The 18627-nt window shown below is 37.0% G+C and overlaps 1 protein-coding gene across 1 annotated transcript in view; it reads left to right on the forward strand.

The window, feature by feature from the left end:
* Positions 1–14012, forward strand: part of Smp_131280 (putative bcl-2 homologous antagonist/killer (bak)) — a gene marked incomplete at its 3' end in the record, with an annotated part of 59181 nt that extends 45169 nt beyond the window's left edge. The window contains exons 8-10 of the mRNA XM_018798428.1: positions 8456–8625; positions 11998–12278; positions 13673–14012. Of these exons, the coding sequence (XP_018653371.1) occupies positions 8456–8625; positions 11998–12278; positions 13673–14012 (791 nt within the window). The remainder of the gene's footprint in view (positions 1–8455; positions 8626–11997; positions 12279–13672) is intronic.
* Positions 14013–18627: the final 4615 nt, after the last annotated feature.

Here is an 18627-nt window from a genome sequence, read left to right on the forward strand (position 1 = left end):
GTGGAAACAGCAGTAACATCTATTAGTCATTTAAACCATAGGGTTCCAAAAAACCAGTGGATTTCCTCTAAGTCTATTTCACTGATGGATTCGCGTAAACTCATCCCATCAGGCTCTGAACACGACGAAGAGCGTAAACAAATTAGATCTAGGTTAACTAAAAGTCTAAGGAACGATCGTGAGCAGTGGTGGGCAACGAAAGCAAAAGAGATGGAAAAGGCAGCGGCTGTAGGCAACACCAGGCAACTATTCAGACTAATAAAAGAAACCGGAATTAATAAGTCAAGTGTAAGTGAGACAATCTCGGAAAAAGACGGAACCCTTATCTGCTCTCAACCTAAACGTTTAGAACGATGGGCGGAACACTTTAAGGAGCAGTTTAGCTGGTCTTCAGCTACTGCACAACTACCCACTATTCCTAGAAAACCTGAATGGAACATTGAGGTAGGCCCCCCGACCCTACTTGAAGTTCAAAAGGCTATAGGTAATCTGAAACGAGGAAAAGCAGCTGGTCCTGATGGATTGGCTCCAGAGGTCTTTAAATATGGTGGTCCAATTTTAGCGATTAGGTTGACTAATATTCTGGCTAAAATCTGGGAGACGGATGTAATCCCATCCGACTGGTCACAATCACTGATTGTCCCAATATATAAAAAGGGGTCAAAATCATCCTGCGATAACCATAGAGGGATTAGTCTGACTAACATAGCATCTAAAATACTAGCCTCAATAATTATCGGGCGCCTAACTAAGACTCGTGAACTGCAAACACGAGAAAATCAGGCTGGCTTCAGACCTGGTCGTGGCTGTATCGACCACATATTCACCATTCGTCAAGTTTTAGAGCACAGACACGCTTATCGGCGTCCGACAATGATAGTTTTTCTTGACTTGAAAGCAGCATTTGACTCTGTAGACCGAGAGGTTCTGTGGCAGTGTCTGTCATTGAAAGGTGTACCTGAGAAGTACATAAACCTTGTGAAGGCTCTTTACTCGAACACTATTAGTCGAGTAAGAGCTTATGGCGAACTGTCATATGATTTTAAAACCTCAAGTGGTGTCCGTCAAGGCTGTCCACTATCCCCGTTTTTGTTTAACTTCATTATAGACCTGTTGCTGCAAATAACACTCTCTTCGACTGAATCTACAGGAATTGATCTCCTACCAGGGGGACCACTAAGCGACTTAGAATACGCAGATGACATAGTCCTGTTTGGTGAAGATGCTGGCAAAATGCAGAGTCTTCTGTTGGAACTCAGTAATAATGCCAGGATGTTTGGGATGCGTTTCTCCCCATCCAAATGTAAATTGTTACTCCAGGACTGGCCTGCGTCAACACCCGAACTAAGGATAGGGAGTGAAGTAGTCGAACGCGTGGACAACTTCACTTATCTTGGAAGTCTGATCAGCCCTAATGGGTTGGTGTCTGACGAAATCTCTGCACGGATTCAAAAAGCTCGTTTGGCTTTTGCCAACCTACGTCACCTATGGCGAAGACGAGATATCCGTCTATCAATTAAGGGACGAGTATACTGCGCATCAGTTCGTTCTGTTCTACTTTACGGCTGTGAAACATGGCCATTAAGAGTAGAAGATACTCGTAGGTTACTAGTATTTGACCACAGATGCCTTAGAAATATTGCTCGCATCTGCTGGGATCACCGGGTAAGTAATAGTGAGGTTGGACACAGGGTATTAGGGAACGATGGTAAATCAGTTGATGAGGTGATGAATCTTCATCGACTGAGATGGTTGGGCCATGTGTTACGTATGCCTGAACACCGATTACCACGACGCGCTATGATGACTAGTATTGGGGACGGTTGGAAGAGAGTTAGGGGCGGCCAAACCAAAACATGGCATCAGTGTTTGAAGTCAATAACTTCTAGCCTGAGCCATGTTGGCAGATGCAGACTACCTGGTTGGGGTCCGCGTGACTATCGTAACCAATGGTTGGAGACTCTAGGTGACATGGCTCAGAATCGATCACAATGGCGTAGGTGTATACACTCTTTATCTTCCCTTAAACCTTGAGACTAAAATTGCTTCATATCTCTCTTCCTTCCTGTACTATATCCTTATATACAACCTATAATTTATATACTACTACCAACACCGAATTAACTACTATGAATTGGGTGTTGATCTTGTTGTGCTAATCAGAGAGGTATGGCAACTTGGACCGATGCATATATGTGCCTGGTCCTACGTTGTAGCTGACTGACTGACTGGTTGGAGACTGTGTGTGACATGGCTGAGAATCGACCACAATGGCGTAGTGTATACACTCTTTGTCTTCCCTTAAACGATGAGATTAAAATGGTTTCATATATCTCTTTCTTCCTGTACTGTATCCTTATATACAATCTTTCGTTTATATATTACCACTATAGAATCAACTAGTTCTATGAATTGGGTGTTGATCTTGTTGTGCTAATGAGGTGTGGCACCTTGGATTGATGCATAAATGTGCCTGGTCCTACGTTGTAGCTGACTGACTGATACTATTTCTACTTTTATCAACATTCGTCTCTTGATTTCACTTCGCTGTATTAATGAAATATGGTATTTTGAGAATTATACACATTTGTTGGGTCCTACATTGCTCTATATTCATAATTGATCTACAAGTTCTTAATAACTGAAACTTCACCAGTTTTGTTGGTCAAGTAACCACTGCACTCACCATGTAGTCATTATCAGATACGAGGAAATTCCGTAGGATGTGGGTAATCTTTCAAATCTAATCTGGAACCCCTTATAATGTATCCAGAATTAACGTAATAAACACGAATAATTGTTGTGATAGTACTTTTGTTCTGAGAATCAAGTCTTGTATGTTCACTGTAACTGATAATACACTCATGGTATTGTAGTTATGTTAACCCGACGTTTGGGATTTAAGTATGTTTTGTACATATTTGCCAATCGTATACATTGGCACACTTCTTTACATCTCACCATTTTTATTCCAGTACTTCTCTATCTTCTGTGTAATACAATGTGCATTTGGGTAGAGTTTTACCTATATGGTTTCTTCATAGTTCCGTGATAAGAGTAATGTCTACAAAGCTCAAAGTTACAGTAAAAACGTTACCTATGAAAAGTTAAGGATCAGGAACGTATTTCGTCGGGATAACTCTGTAGATATTTTCAGTAGGCATAAATTATTTATTATTATTATCATTAGCTTTATTCAACATTATATTTTTGGTACAATATAGAATTCTCAGCACAATGTATTTCGACAGGTTTCCGTTTCTTACTTCTTGATCAATCCTGACGACAAATATGGAGTGATCACTAGTAAGAAGTTAGCAGTCCAGTCAATCGAAATCTAAATAATGTACATTCTTTTCGCAGCATATTGCCAGCAACCACGATATCTCTGGTTCGGCCTTTGTAACCTGTGCAACGAAAAGTTTAACACTTTTCAGAAACGCACCTGAATAGGTTAGGCGAGTAATAGCCATAACGATGTATTAAAACAAACAAAATTAAATAACTTGTTGAAATATCTAGATAGCAGGAACAGGTAGCCCAGATGTTCAAACAGGCCGCCATTTTGTGGTATATAAAATAAATAAGTGGTTACCTGTAATTCCGTTTTATCCTAAACTTTGGATTTGGAGTTTGTATCTCCTCATACGAGTCAGATCAACAGTTAATAGACTAAAGCCGTATTTTGGTCTGGTCACCTCTGTCCTCTCGAACGATTCCTATGTTGCCTGCCATAGTTTGTTGGTGTGAATGATACACAGGTTTATAAAAATACTTCTAAGCACCCTCAATCTATGATGATTTAGGACCTCACTGATCACTAACCTCTTTGACTTAGTGCTCTACATCTAGCCTCATTTTTACTTGCGCAATGGCTGTACTCAGTATTTTATTTAAACACACAAACGGTGGTACGAGGCATCAAATATATATATGCGCCACACAAATAACTTGGTTTGTGTGAGGGCTAGGATACTACTGCCCGGGCACCCGAACCGAAACAAGTACTGTGCCCAGGCACTGGTTTGAAGACCTTTTCAATGAAATACTAGCAGCTTACACATATTATATGCTCAAAAATTTACTTGTTGCAATCACTTATCAATGCAAACGGAACTTTTGTGCGGTATAGTCGCCTATTTATATAGAAGCAAACGAATATCATACGTACTCCACAGCTATCTCATGTAGGTAAAGTGCTAACGACTTTTTTCATGTTCTGAGACTTAATAAGTCACTAATTCACGGGTTGGGAAGACTTTCATGACATCTGATTCAGTCAATAAGGTATATTTCTTCACTTCTTGGGTGGCGAAACATGTTCCAAACATTTCGCGCTCTCAGCCAAGGCTTTCGGAACACTGAGTTCCGCTAAAAGAGCCTATATACTCCAAGTGGCAAAAATTTTTAGTGCTAAGAAATCAGTTTTTAAAATTCAAATTAAGAAAGGAGTATATCTTAAGAACATAATAGACAAGTTTAGTTAACAAGAGAAGTGATAAGGCGCGATGGACATCCGCTTAACGTAATCAATTTACATGACAGTTTGCCGTAGGCTTTCATCCAATCAATATTCCTCGAGTAAACAGACTTCAATAGGCTAATATATTTGGCTGATATACATTTCAATGATAAACACTGTCGAAAAACGTATTGATTAACGTAAAGGGCTGATACTTTCAGGTCCAGGAATTTGACTGCAGCCAAGTGTCAGTAAGTAAAACTATGTTCTTAAACTTACCGAATAGTAGGTATTCGATCGATTCTTATCTAGTCGAACTTGAAAACTTCCTGGTATTCTCAAAATTACTGTCCCTAGGAGGAAGTTAATGGTAAAGCACTCGACCCTGAAACTGTTAGTTCGCAGACTTAAACCTCGCTTTATATATTTTAGTTTGGACAATCAGGTAATATCATTAACCTTTGCAGTGTGGTTAAAAACCAAGTATATAGCCATACATTATATAAACAAGTTACATAATTCATCGAGCTATAATTAATTAACGGATAATTTTGGATTATGAAAATCATAGAGATTGTATTGGTCAAACTAATTGTCATCAGTTTATTGTAAGAAGAGTTTAGATCTTCAAACTGTGACGATTAGCAGCTGACATATTTTGGAAAGGATTGCATTGAACTCCAAAAATAATTGTTTCAGTCAATTTGGATAGCATCACCTAACCACCATCGTTGAAAACCTAAACGAGCCAGTTGAATTGTTTTTGTGAGCATTCCACTCCTATTTGAAAATGGATTACTAATACCTTTTCTACTGTTATAGTTTCACTAATTTCTGATTTTTTATTTCCAATCTCTAATAGTTTTTTTCAATCTCTTTTGCTTTTGTTACTCACCATTATAAAAATCTAAATAATGCTTCATAATATCCTTCAACTAACATATTTAGCGTAGTCCTCTAACAACTAAATCACAAATTATAATTAATTCAGGTGCTTTAATACGTAGGATTCTTAGGATTCATATAATACATTTTTATTTATTTATTTAAACACATAAATATCGGTACAAGGAAGCACCAGATACATCTGCGCCGCACAAATCTCATTCGATTTTTGTGAGGGCTGTAATACTACCCAGGTGTCCAAACGGAAGCAGGTGGTTTTCTTAAGGGGCCATACTCGGAGCCTTTGACCTAAAGGTCTAACCCACAAGGCAGTGGAGCATCGTAAGGAGATGCAGTCCCATGGTAGCCGGTGACCAGCGATTGATTCATACGCCATTTGTTCGCTCGGGATACGAGAGTCCATGTGCACCATTGGTTTGGAATCAGGGTTTTTCAACTCCCCTAGGTGAACTTTCCATGTCCACCAACCCAGTTAAAGTGCCGGACATTCGCTTTTCGTCCTCTCACTTTCGTGAACAACACCGGTGCCACGAGAAGGGAGTTAGTAGGACTTCTGTGGCAGAGGCTATATACGCGTAGCCATATGAGAGCAGTTTTCGAGGGCTCTCCCCACTCTCGGCCGTACCAGGGCATTTGGGGGTCATATAATAAATGTAGACATCAAATATAATTGAATCTATACTCAATTATTGAGTTGCTTTACTGCTAACTAATTATATTCACTATGAATGTTATAAATTTTATAACCTAAGATCTTTGTAATCCGTAGTTTTATATTGTTTTCTGTCTATGTAATTGTTATAACTTGTTGCCTGGATGACCTGTTAATGTATAATGTGATAATACCGCCAATTAAAGAGCAGTGATTTATCGATTGGACCGATGACGCAATAAACCCATGCGAGCAGTCTAAAATACTTATCGGTCCTGCTTTCTGTCTAGCCCAGCCAGTTATATCCAGAACACCAATTTCAGCCTCTGCGGTATGAATAATTTATTTCAAGCATACTGGGTTTATGTACCAAACAGACAGACCATATCGCACCATTAAATAGGAAGCAACATTTATACAAGATTTAGCCAAATGTGGCTGTGAATAAGGGAGATAGTAAATGATAGACAGGGCATAACTCAAGAATGGTAAATCGTACAACAATAGTTTATAGGTCAAAATAGAGCTCATAATAAGAGGGATATGAATATGAATAGTTTAGTTGTTTAACAATTATACGATATCGATATACGCATAGTATTGGTCCTTAAATGGATCCCAAAAGTTACCATTCATTATTCTTATCAGGACATAACATTATTCATTTTCCCCTTCGTGACCGGAGTACATCAACATCTCTCCTGTACCTAGCCTTTGTTGTCCAGTTTGTGTCTAATGGGTTTCGCTGATTCCGAGTACTGCCAAGTTGTATCTTCTCATTTCCATTGCTATTTGACTGGTCTTCCCTGTCTCCCACATTGTCCGGACGTTCCATGTACCTATAAAGAGTGTTGCTGTGGTTGTTAGAAGGTGCATCGGCCTCGTGACTTCCGAAAAATTTCGGCTTTCATCATGAGGCGTCATAATTATTCCTTCAATTCTCAGGGCAGAGTTTAAATGGTTTGAATTATTTTTTCTGGTTAACGTTTTTTTAGCGAGTTAGCTTTTCTACGGGATGGGGTCGCTAACCCCATGCCCAACCCTCCTCCTTTGAGTGGGCTTGGGACCGGCAGTAACTCTAGAAGAGCTACAGGCGGAGTTAGCATTATTAGTAAAAATAAATAGTATTTTTCAATTTTGTTATTATTTATCTGTTTTTTATCTAAACCAACTCAACGTTGTTATACATATTCTAGTCAGTTTTTATTATCAGGTTAGCAAAATAGATTTTTTTTGGATTCTGCTTACACTGTCGTATTAAGTTATCATTTATAAAACCTTTCTGCTCTAATCAAAACAAATAAATTTTATAACAAATGAATAAGTGCATGGTTAACACCTAATTAAAGACTAGAACCTACGCAAATCGGAATTTATAAATCAATTAGTCTTATTAAAAGTATATGAGGAGATGAGAGTATAAAGCCACGTCGTGTTTTTTGTAAAACAAATGTAAGTGATGTGTATCAAGAAAAAGATTTTATACAATGAAGCAAAAAGCCGTTCTATATATATAAACCGAAAGCACAGGTCAGTCACGTGGTTGCAGGTGGATCCTAACACCAGATCCTACGAATCTGCTCAAACGAGAGGTGTTAACGGAATATAGATTAGATTAAATCACGTTGCGTGTAGGATTATGTTGGGACACGCAGATTGGTTATTTCTTATCCAATCAGTGCTAGTGGATACTTGGGGAAGACTCTAGAATTTCGTCCCTGAATGTCCTGGTACGGCCAAGGGTGGGGAGAGTCAGCTCTCCCTCTCCAAATGATCTCACATGGCCACGCGAATACAACCACTGTCAGGAGGGTCCTACTCACTGCCTTGTCGTGGCGGGGGTGTTGTTTACGAAGTTGAGTGGACGAAAAGCGAATGTGCGGTGCTTTAACCGGGTTGGTGGATACGGAAAACCCTGATTCCAAATCAGTGGTGCACATGGGCTACAGGATCCTGAGGGAACGAATGGCGTATAAACCTATGGTTGGTCACTAACTACCATTGGGTTGCATCTGCTCACGATGCTCCACTGTCTTGTGGATTAGACCTTTAGGTCAAAGGCTCGGGGAGTAGTCCCCTAAGAAAACCACTTGCTTCGTTTTGGGCAACCGGAAAGTATCCCAGCCCTCACACAAATCAATTGATTTGTGTAGCGCATATGTATTTGGTGCCACGTTGTACCAATGTTTATATGTTTAAATCATAATAAGTAATAACTCTAGAATCTTATATAAAAATCATAAGTAATACTAACGAATTTCTTATTGTGATTCCTACTTCCATCCACCCTTGTTATTTGAATTATAATTACGTTCTTGTACAACTGTGTTCTAATTTGACGAATTGTTTAACTAACACTACATGACATAATTTACATATTAGATTGATTCTGTTCTCATTTAGTTAACCTTCTTCTACCCATTTTAATTTTCCAGCATCTATTTTATTGAGATCATTTATTGGTTATGTGTCTGGTGAAAATATGGATTGGTTAAACGATTCTAATCATCAAGTTGATTTATCTTGTTCAGATCTATTCAGTCAAACTGTGAATGGGAATCTAGATCACTATAGAAATGGAGAGCATTGTTATTCTGACAGCAATGTGAGCCAAATACTTGAATTCAATTGATCTTAGTTTTATTTCTTACTTACTTACTTACTTACGCCTGTTACTCCCAATGGAGCATAGGCCGTAGTTTTATTTCTATTTATAATTATTTACTTTTTCTACGAGTATCTTGATTTCTGATATTCCAGTTGTTTTTAGGTAATAAGACTATATATTTTTACGTAACTTATTCTAATCACCAACAAATTTATGATCTAGTCTCATCGTGAATACTACTCACCAGTAGTACGTAGCGGAAAGGCGTGTAGAAGTTGCTACAGTCGACAACTGAAGAGAAGATTCCCTGGAGGTTGGAAGTTATGGGGTATACAAAGTACTTTGAATACCAAAAGAAAGGCAAGAGAAGACTGTTTGAAACGAACTTGGATTACAGAACACAAAACAGTATGCAAATGGATGACTGAAGACTAGTTGTACGTATTCCATAAGCATTCTGTAATTTTACTTCCTTTACATTCCTTTTGCCTAGCACATTATTCTGTAGTGTACATGACCTACTTATAGACTAATCAGCACTTTATTTAGCGTTAGGTAAGAACTAAGCATGTATATTGGTATCAAATCAGAGCGACTATGTTTTTTTTACCTTGACTCCCTTTAAGTGGTCTTTTACTAATGCTAGTGTTAGATAGTTTCACGCAAACAACAGGAAGTCGTACACTTAATTTTCGTACTAGTTGGCGCCAGGCTTTGAAAATTAACCTCATTGTTGAGAGAACGTCTACTCCCAGTTTAATTTAAACTCATATCGTTCAGTGTTAAATTCCATAGGGTATGTCAGCCGACGAATACCAACCAGCACCAAACCTATGTCCTTGGCTTCCTGATGATCATCTCTCACCAATTAACTTAGTAGTATACGAATTTAACTAGTCATCTAGACTAGTGGCCTTATTACAGTCGATCATTAGAATTGTCAATACAAATGACTGAAAAAAGATGATTATTGGTCACCACTCAATAATCATTCAGTGCTAATCAATTCTACTTGATGCTTTCCATGAAAGTTTCCAGTTCTGGCTGACCGATTAATTCATGAAGATAATGTGTTTATACTGTGGCTGTGTACTATTTGACTGTACTATTAATTAGTAGATTTCTTAAATTTTCCTTACTACTTATTGGTTAAATGAAGAGATTCTCTCATTTTATTGTACAATCTAGTCTGTATTCGTTCAACCATATTAAACTGATGTTTTTTTTCTTGTCTACTGTTTATGTAAAGTGTTTATATATATGTTACAAATAGGTTTGTAAATCCGACTAATCACAATCAAACATGGGACTTCAAATCTTGTCCAAAGTAAAGATGATAATCTTCTGAGATATGTTTATATGTGCTATGGAAGCTTTTTTTTAATATTTTTGAAAATATTGTTTAATAATTATTGGAATCTTTTGCCAACTTGCGTCATTTATGGCGTAGGCGAGATATCCGTCTAGCAACAAAAGGACGGGTTTACTGTGCAGCAGTTCGTTCTGTCCTACTTTATGGCAGCGAAACATGGCCGATAAGAGTAGAGGATATCCGTAGGCTACTAGTATTCGATCATAGGTGTCTTCGAAGCATTGCTCGTATATCCTAGGACCACCGAGCAAATAATGCAGTTGTTAGGAAACGGGTACTAGGTAATGATGGCAAATCGATTGATGAAGTAGTGAAACTTCATCAGTTGAGATGGCTGGGACACGTGTTACGTATGCCCAACCACCGACTGCCCCGACGTGCAATTTTTTATGGTGTAGGAGTAGGTTGGAAGAAAGCTATGGGCAGCCAGACCAAAACGTGGCATAAATCCATGAAGTCGATGACAAGTGGACTGAGTCATGTTGGTGAGTGTAGACTACCCGGTTGGGATTCGCGAGATGATAGCAACCGATGGTTAGAGACCTTGAATGACATGGCTCAAAATCGTTTGCAATGGCGAAGGTGCATCCACTCTTAGTGTTCTCCCAAATTCTAATCTTCTGAATTCTTCATGTCCGTATCCTTTTTCTCTTTCCCAATTTATTTCATTGGATTATACTCCTTGAATAACATCTTCAAACCCTTATCTTTCACATAATACTTATACTCTTACTACTTCTACCAATATGGGATTTGAATCGACAACTTCATCTCTGTGCTAATGTGGTATGGCAACTCGAACTGATGTACGTACGTACGAAGTTCTACGTTGTGACTGACTGACTGAATTATTAGAATTATTGTAATTATCTTGATAAAATTAAGTTAATCAAGATATGTTAATTTCCGGTATGCTAATGCAATTTTGATCACGTTATCTTCTGTAGGCTGTAGCATAATGGCCAATTTCACCTATTCACATATGAGAATATTTTATAAATTAAATTTAATTAAATTACACGTAATATTCAAACCATAGGTGTTGTTAAATAAACTCATATTTATTGATCTTTTCTGGTTGGTTGTTGAAATCCTTAATTCGAACCATCGATGAACATTCCATTTCATAGGGAGAGGCGGCCAAACCAAAATATGGCATCAGTGCTTGAAGTCACTAACTTCTAGTCTGAGCCATGTTGGTAGATGCAGACTACTTGGTTGGAGTCCGTGTGACTCGTAACGAATGGTTGGAGACTGTGTGTGACATGGCTGAGAATCGACCACAATGGCGTAGGTGTATACACTCTTTGTCTTCCCTTAAACTGTGAGATGAAAATGGCTTCATATATCTCTTTCTTCCTGTACTGTATCCTTATATACAATCTTTCTTTTATATATTACCACTATAGAATCAACTAGTTCTATGAATTGGGTGTTGATCTTGTTGTGCTGAGGTGTGGCTCCTTGGATTGATGCATAAATGTGCCTGGTCCTACGTTGTATCTGACTGACTGACTAACCATTTCATATATTTATTTGACAATATAGGTCAGGTTCGATATAAAAATCATACTATAACATTTTTTTTCCATTTAACTATCCATCTTATTAAGAATAAAAATTGATATTAGTTCCAATTCATTGGATCTAGTATTTCTATCAGGTTTTTGCCATAGATTTACCTAACTATATTGTGTGTCGACTAAATTCGGAATCGTAAACCACGGGATTCTCGTTCATTAAACTAACTAGTGAGGGACTCTCTTCAAAGCTTAAACTTTCGGTACCTGGCTAGTTTTTTTGCACTCATGGTGAGGAATCTTGTATTAAGATGAAGTAGATGTTCGATAATCCCTGACTTATGATGATTGTCCAGCTAAATTATTGTTGAAGGAAAAACACTAATTTAATATTTCTCACAAACCTCTTCTTATACTGAGAACTATGATTTTGTTTATTATTATGTCTTCTCTCCTTTTTAATTCTTCTTCATCTAGGTATCAACTGAGTGTAGCGATACATCTCCATCTACAATTTGGCGTGTCAAAGATTATAAATCTTTATACAATCTAATTACACAATTACCACATGTCTCTCCTGTACGAGCTGTTTATCTTCATGTATTACATAGTAATCTACATGCAAGACGTTTCTATGAAAATCGTGGTTTTATTTGTCTTCATGTACGTCCTGGTTGTTATACAATTGATGGTAGATCTGCTGATGGTTGTACATATGTTCTTCATACAAATGGTGGACATTTAGATTGTAAACCAATGTATCCTTGTTCAAGTTTATCAGTACTATTACTAGTATTATTATTTATAGTTTGGTTACCATTTAGTCAAATTCAAGGTATCAGTTCGAAACTAATACACTTAGTAAGCTGAGATTTTTCCAGTTACTTTTGTAGTGATTTGACCCATCTCTCCCATTGGAACAAGATAATCTTTCATCATTCTTATTATTTAATCTTGTTAGGGTTTATCATTAAATGTGATATCCAGTAAACCGTCCATTTTATTGATCTTTTTTTCATTACTCTTATCTTGGTAAACAAGGGTTCTTTTAGATTTTCAACCTAGAATATCATCCCAAAAATTTTCTAAGATTTTTAGATACTACTTGGAATTATTATTTAATCTACCTACTGATGTTAACTGTATAAATTGTTTCTACTTGTGACATATTACTTTGTATTAGTAAGTAGCCTATTTTCTGCTTTGTAATTATTTTACATCAATTTGTCATTTCAGTAGTGTAACCATAAAATATATTTTATTCTGGTGTACAGGTTATTGATGATTTTGGCATTTAAACAGCAGTGCATCTGAAATTATAACTTACAGGAAAAGTAATACCTTTCAATGAAACAGGATTACTTCCCGAACTTTTAGGGGCAGTGGTAATTTGTAAGTTAGAAATGGCCCTCAAATGCCCTGGTACGGCCGAGAGTGGGCAGAGTCCGCTCTCCCTCTCGAAATGCTCTCATATGGCCACTCGTATATAGCCTCTTCCAGGAAAGTTCTACTCACTGTCTTCTCGTGGCGGGGGTATTATTTACGAAATTGAGAGGATGAAAAGCGAATGTCTGGCGCTTTAACCGGGTTGGTAGAGACGGAAAGTCGACTTAGGAGAGTTGAAAAACCCTCATTCCAAACCACTGGTGCACATGGGCTGGCTCCAGTATACTAAGGGAACAAATGGCGTATGAATCAATCGTTGGTCACCGGCTACCATGGGACTGCATCTCCTTACGATGCTCCACTGCCTTGTGGATTAGACCTTTAGGTCAAAGGCTCCGGTTGTGGCCCCCTAAGAAAACCACCTGTTTCAGTTTGGACACCTGGACAGTATCACAGCCCTCACACAAATTAAATGAGATTTGTGTGGCGCATATGTATCTGGTGCTTCCTTATACAAATATTTATGTGTTTAAATAAGTAAAAAGTAAAAGGACTTATGACGAGAAACCCTGACTTTATAACAAGTATCCTACCTTTTATAACAATATGTAATTTACTGATTACTCTCATAAGTATATTTGTGTAGATAATCTTTCCCATGATCTCAAGCAATATAACAGTAGTCATTTTGTATACATTAAATCATTATGAATATTTATTGCTAATCCTTAACTGCCTCCCTCTCTCTCTTTTTTATCATGCTAAGAAACTGTAATTTAAACACTCTATATGAATATTTCAATGATTATTCAGTAGTATGTTATCTAAGATGGATGATTCGTTTGTTCTCTCAATCAGGTTATACCATTTTGTATAAATTACGTAGATTTTCACATTATCTTTATGATACCCCTTCAACATTTTTACATTCTTATATACATAATAATCAAAAGCAGGAATATATTAATCATCTTCCTTTTTCTTCTTCTTCGTATCCAATTTCATCTTGTTTACCGCAACACTTCACTGAGTATTCTATTCCAGATACCGCATCGACATCATCATCATGTATTTCTTCAGATTCGCCTGTTCTAAATCATAAGTGATATACCTTCTATTTGCTTAATTTAATGCATGAAATTATGTCAATCATAATAGTACATATATATGCTGTAAAGTTTTCAGTCTAGTAGGAGATTTATTTTCAAGATTCTCGTTTGATTTACCTTCATTTTATTTAGACAACCGTCATGTTCTACATATCTTTTCTTCCTTTATTCATTTACTGTTAGTCCATGCTTTACTGGTTATACATGTGATACTTTATGGATACATTTTTCTCCTGGACAATTAATCAAATGATCTTGTGCAACTTAGATATGTACACAACCCTATGAAAGACTTCTTCTTCTTTTTCTTCTTCTTTGTTTTCTTTTCCACGACCTAATAGTATCAACTAATTGGTTATAATGATACTGTGATGATGTTTGTTAGTTTTTGTGTTACTCTTTGGAAAATTTTCAAACTTGGAAAAGTTCCATTTCTATTTTCTTAATTGATTAATGATGTTTAGTCTTTTGTTGTTGTTGTTAAATTGGTCGTATTCTTTATTTCATTATGTTTATTTATGTGGGTAATATACTACTATTTTGTTATCATTCACTATTCAGTAATACCATGTTGTTGAACGCATTGTCAAATAAAACTAACTGACCTGATAAGCAGTTTTGAAATATGTGTATGTATGTATGTATGTAGGAATGGATGGATAGTACAATGGGATTGTCCTTTCTCTCTCTTTTCTTCTCATTTTAACGGACATAGTATACAAAATAGGGAGATTCTTCAAACCTTATTTTAAGCAGCTGACTAGTCCCAAATAGGACGAAATGTAAGTCCTAAATTCCACTGTTAACCACTATCCATCTCTGTTGATAAAGCTTATGACCTAAGGTAATATCGAGACAATCCGCACATGATGCACTTATACTGTGGTGTGGATCACTGATATCTACATAAGTTGTATATGGTGGTGATCGGGCATTGAATGTATTTCAGTAGAAGATCGATAAGAAGAGAACGGGAACAGCACGCAATTGGTATGAAAATGCATGAACAATTATAATTGGAGACTATAGATGGATATTTGCAGAAGAAACAGTCATGATTGAGACAATTGATTGTTATTTTGCAAGTTAACTGTCCACTATATGGTTTTCATATTTTAATGAGATATTCTGTAATGTTGTGCTTAAATACATTCGATTGTTCCCAGTCGTGTTTTGTTCACTACAATACCAATAAGAGACTTGTCAATTACATTCCTAGACATCAATAGGAAGATTAAAAAAACCCAATACAAAATGAACTTTCCTATTTCACTTTAAATCATGAATCAGAAATATACCTACTTACGCCTCTTACCCCTCATGGAGCATGGGTCATTCACCAGAATTACCCAACCAACTATTCCCGGGTTTTCCTTTCTAGTTGTTTCCCATTACTGTTGCTTCTTCTGACCTATGCCTCTGATTACCAAAACAATGTGTTCTTTCGTCTTCCTTTTTTCATATCGCTTTCATGATTCAAAGTTAGGGCTTACCTTATTGTACAGGTTTTGTGTTCATTGATCCGACCGATAAATCGCTTACTTACTTACTTACTTACTTACGCCTGTTACCCCTCGTCGAGGAGCATAGGCCGCTCACCAGCATTCTCCATCCAACTCTGTCCTGAGCCTTCCTTTCCAGTTCTTTCCAGTTGTTATTCATCCTTTTCATATCTGCTTCTATTTCCCGGCGTAATGTGTTCTTTGGCCTTCTTCTTTTCCGCTTCCCTTCCGGATTCCAAGTTAGGGCTTGCCTTGTTGCGCAGTTTGATGATTTCCTCAACGTATTTTCTATCCATTTCCAACGTCTTTTCCTAATTTCCACTTCAGCTGAAAGTTGTTTTGCTCTCTGCTATGGTAGATAAATGGAAAATAATATAATATTTTAAGTACATCTCATTTTGATAATGTAACTTGTTTATTGTAGTATACGATAACATGAAAGTTAGTTACATTCAGTGTATTAAATGTGGATAGATCCACCTTTTTAAAATAATGAATATCAGTTCTTGTTGTTGTTGTCCGTTGCTAGGTGATAAAGAAATGAGGTTATTAGCCCGTTTTATGATATAGTTTTTTTGAGTAGTAACAACAATAATACGTCTTTCAGAGTAAAGATCGATGAGTATTCTTTAGAAAAACTATTCTTTTACGTTTCGATTGTTGTAAAGATCAGATACGTAATAAAAGTATGGAAATGATAGAATGCATTGAAACTAATAAATGCAAGTTAGCAGGAATAAATGTAGTATGGAAAAGTTAAATTCAAATTTCACTACGGGAATAGAGTAAGTTATAATTATATATATAACTCCGCTTGTAGCTCTTCTAGAGTTACTGCCGGTCCCAACCTCGGGTGAAGGAAGAGGGTTTGGCATGAGGTCGGCAATCCCATCCCGTAGAAAAAAATCGCCAACCAGATTAAATCACTTAAACTCTGCCGTGGGAGTTGAAGGAAGAATTATGACTCATGAAAGCCGAGATTCTTCTGAAGTCACGAGACCGATGCACTTTCTAACAACCAGAGCAACACTCTTTATGGGTACATGGAACGTCCGGACAATGTGGGAGACAGGAAAGACCAGTCAAATAGCAATGGAAATGAGAAGATACAACTTGGCAGTACTCGGAATCAGTGAAACCCATTGGACACAAACTGGACAACAAAAGCTAGGTACAGGAGAGATGCTGCTGTACTCCGGTCACAAAGAGGAAAATGCTCCACACACTCAGGGAGTTGCTCTAATGCTGTCCAAAGAAGCACGAAATGCACTTGTGGGATGGGAATCTCATGGACCCAGGATCATCAAAGCATCCTTCAAAATAAAGGAGGGAATCACAGTGAATGTTATTCAATGTAATATATCAACCAAAGATCAGTTCTATGAAAGGCTGCAATCAATGATAGCGAAGTGCCCAAGAACGAATCTCACCTTTCTGATGGGAGATCTAAACACTGAAGTCGGAGTGGACAACATCGGATATGAAGATATAATTGGACGACACGAACTAGGAGAGAGAAATGAAAATAGGGAGAGATTTTCAAATCTATGTGCATCCAACAAATTGTTTAAAGGCGGCGCAATATTTCCATACAAAGCTACATTGATCTCGCCGGACCACACCACAAAGAACCAGATAGATCATATTTGTATCAACAAAATTTCCGAAGGACAATGGTTATAGTTTTTTTTTTCAAAGAAGGATAAGCAAGCATCTTATCATCTGATAATGCATGACGTCAGGTTTCCGTAGGTTTAAGGACAGTTAATTTACTACACTTTCTTTTCTATTTAATTGGTTAGTTCTGTGGCTATGTGATTTTATTGTTCTCTACATAATCTTTATCGCTTTATGTAGGTGTAATTAGATCTACTAAGAATTATAGTAATAATAACAGTATACAGATCTTTTCATAGTTGAAATCATGAGTCAATTGAAGCTAGACCACCATCGAAAACCTGGAAGCACAGGACGGCCGTTTCGTCCTATCATGGGACTCCTTAGCTGTGTTCATCCACTGTGATAGTCTAGCTTCAATTGACTCATTAGGTTGTGTCGATTGTGATGCCTTCTATATTGGAGAGCCATTTCGCGAAATCTTGACTTGCGCCAAAGAATATATTAGGTACACAAAGAAGCCTCCTAATAATCCTGTAGAATTGGATAGACTTCAAACTAAATCGGCACAGCAGTTCACGCCATTTTCAACATTCATCAAATTGATTTCAAAAATATCAAAATACTACAGTAAGGTTTTTCCAATTACAGAGAAAGGAGAGTAGGTGAAGCTTTCCATATGATGCTTAATCCTACTTCTCTCAATAGAAAAGAATGCCTTATCATAAATCCTACTTGGACTACCTATGCTAGCCACCTAGTCTGATATTATTTACAATTAACACTACTACCTTACAAATTGAACTCTATCCTTTGTCATTATAGTGGCCACATATTTTTCATTATTAACAGTGCACACATACACACAAAATTACATGCATGTCGCTTATGAATCACCTTGACCGAAATGAAATGACATCGATTTATTCAGACCTGTTTTTTGATTGATCGAACCTAATATTCATGTTGTTCCTTGGTACTATTTAAACTTGGAATAATGTTAATTTGATTATTTATTCTTTGAAGAAGTAGCTTAAAATGAGTCACGAAACGTCAGAAAATCTAATTTTTCTACTCATTGGGATATCTACAATTATATTAATTGATTTATAAATAAACTCTAATGCCCTGAAAAATGGTAATAATTAGTGTTATATCTTTAAGGTCGGTTTAATATCACGTGATTTATTCATTAATCGGAATATGACTTATATACAATCTTAGCATTGTGCTACAACAATAAAATTCGATCGGTATAGCAGCTTGGCATCTTCATTAGTCCTTTGTCCTCTTAGTCCTGCCAGGTCAGTCTAGAACACTAATACCAACTTCCACTAAGCGAATCTTTTATTTCAAACATACTTGATTTAAATTCATTTAGAATTGTTTGTTTGAATCTTCCCATTGATGTGTTAGGACTGTAACTGGTCAGTCTCTAATTGGTGTATGTGCATACTGTGCACAAATAAAACGAAACGGGCGTCCTGGATTCC

Source organism: Schistosoma mansoni, chromosome 6, assembly GCF_000237925.1.
Source record: "Schistosoma mansoni strain Puerto Rico chromosome 6, complete genome".
In the NCBI taxonomy this organism is placed as follows: domain Eukaryota; kingdom Metazoa; phylum Platyhelminthes; class Trematoda; order Strigeidida; family Schistosomatidae; genus Schistosoma; species Schistosoma mansoni.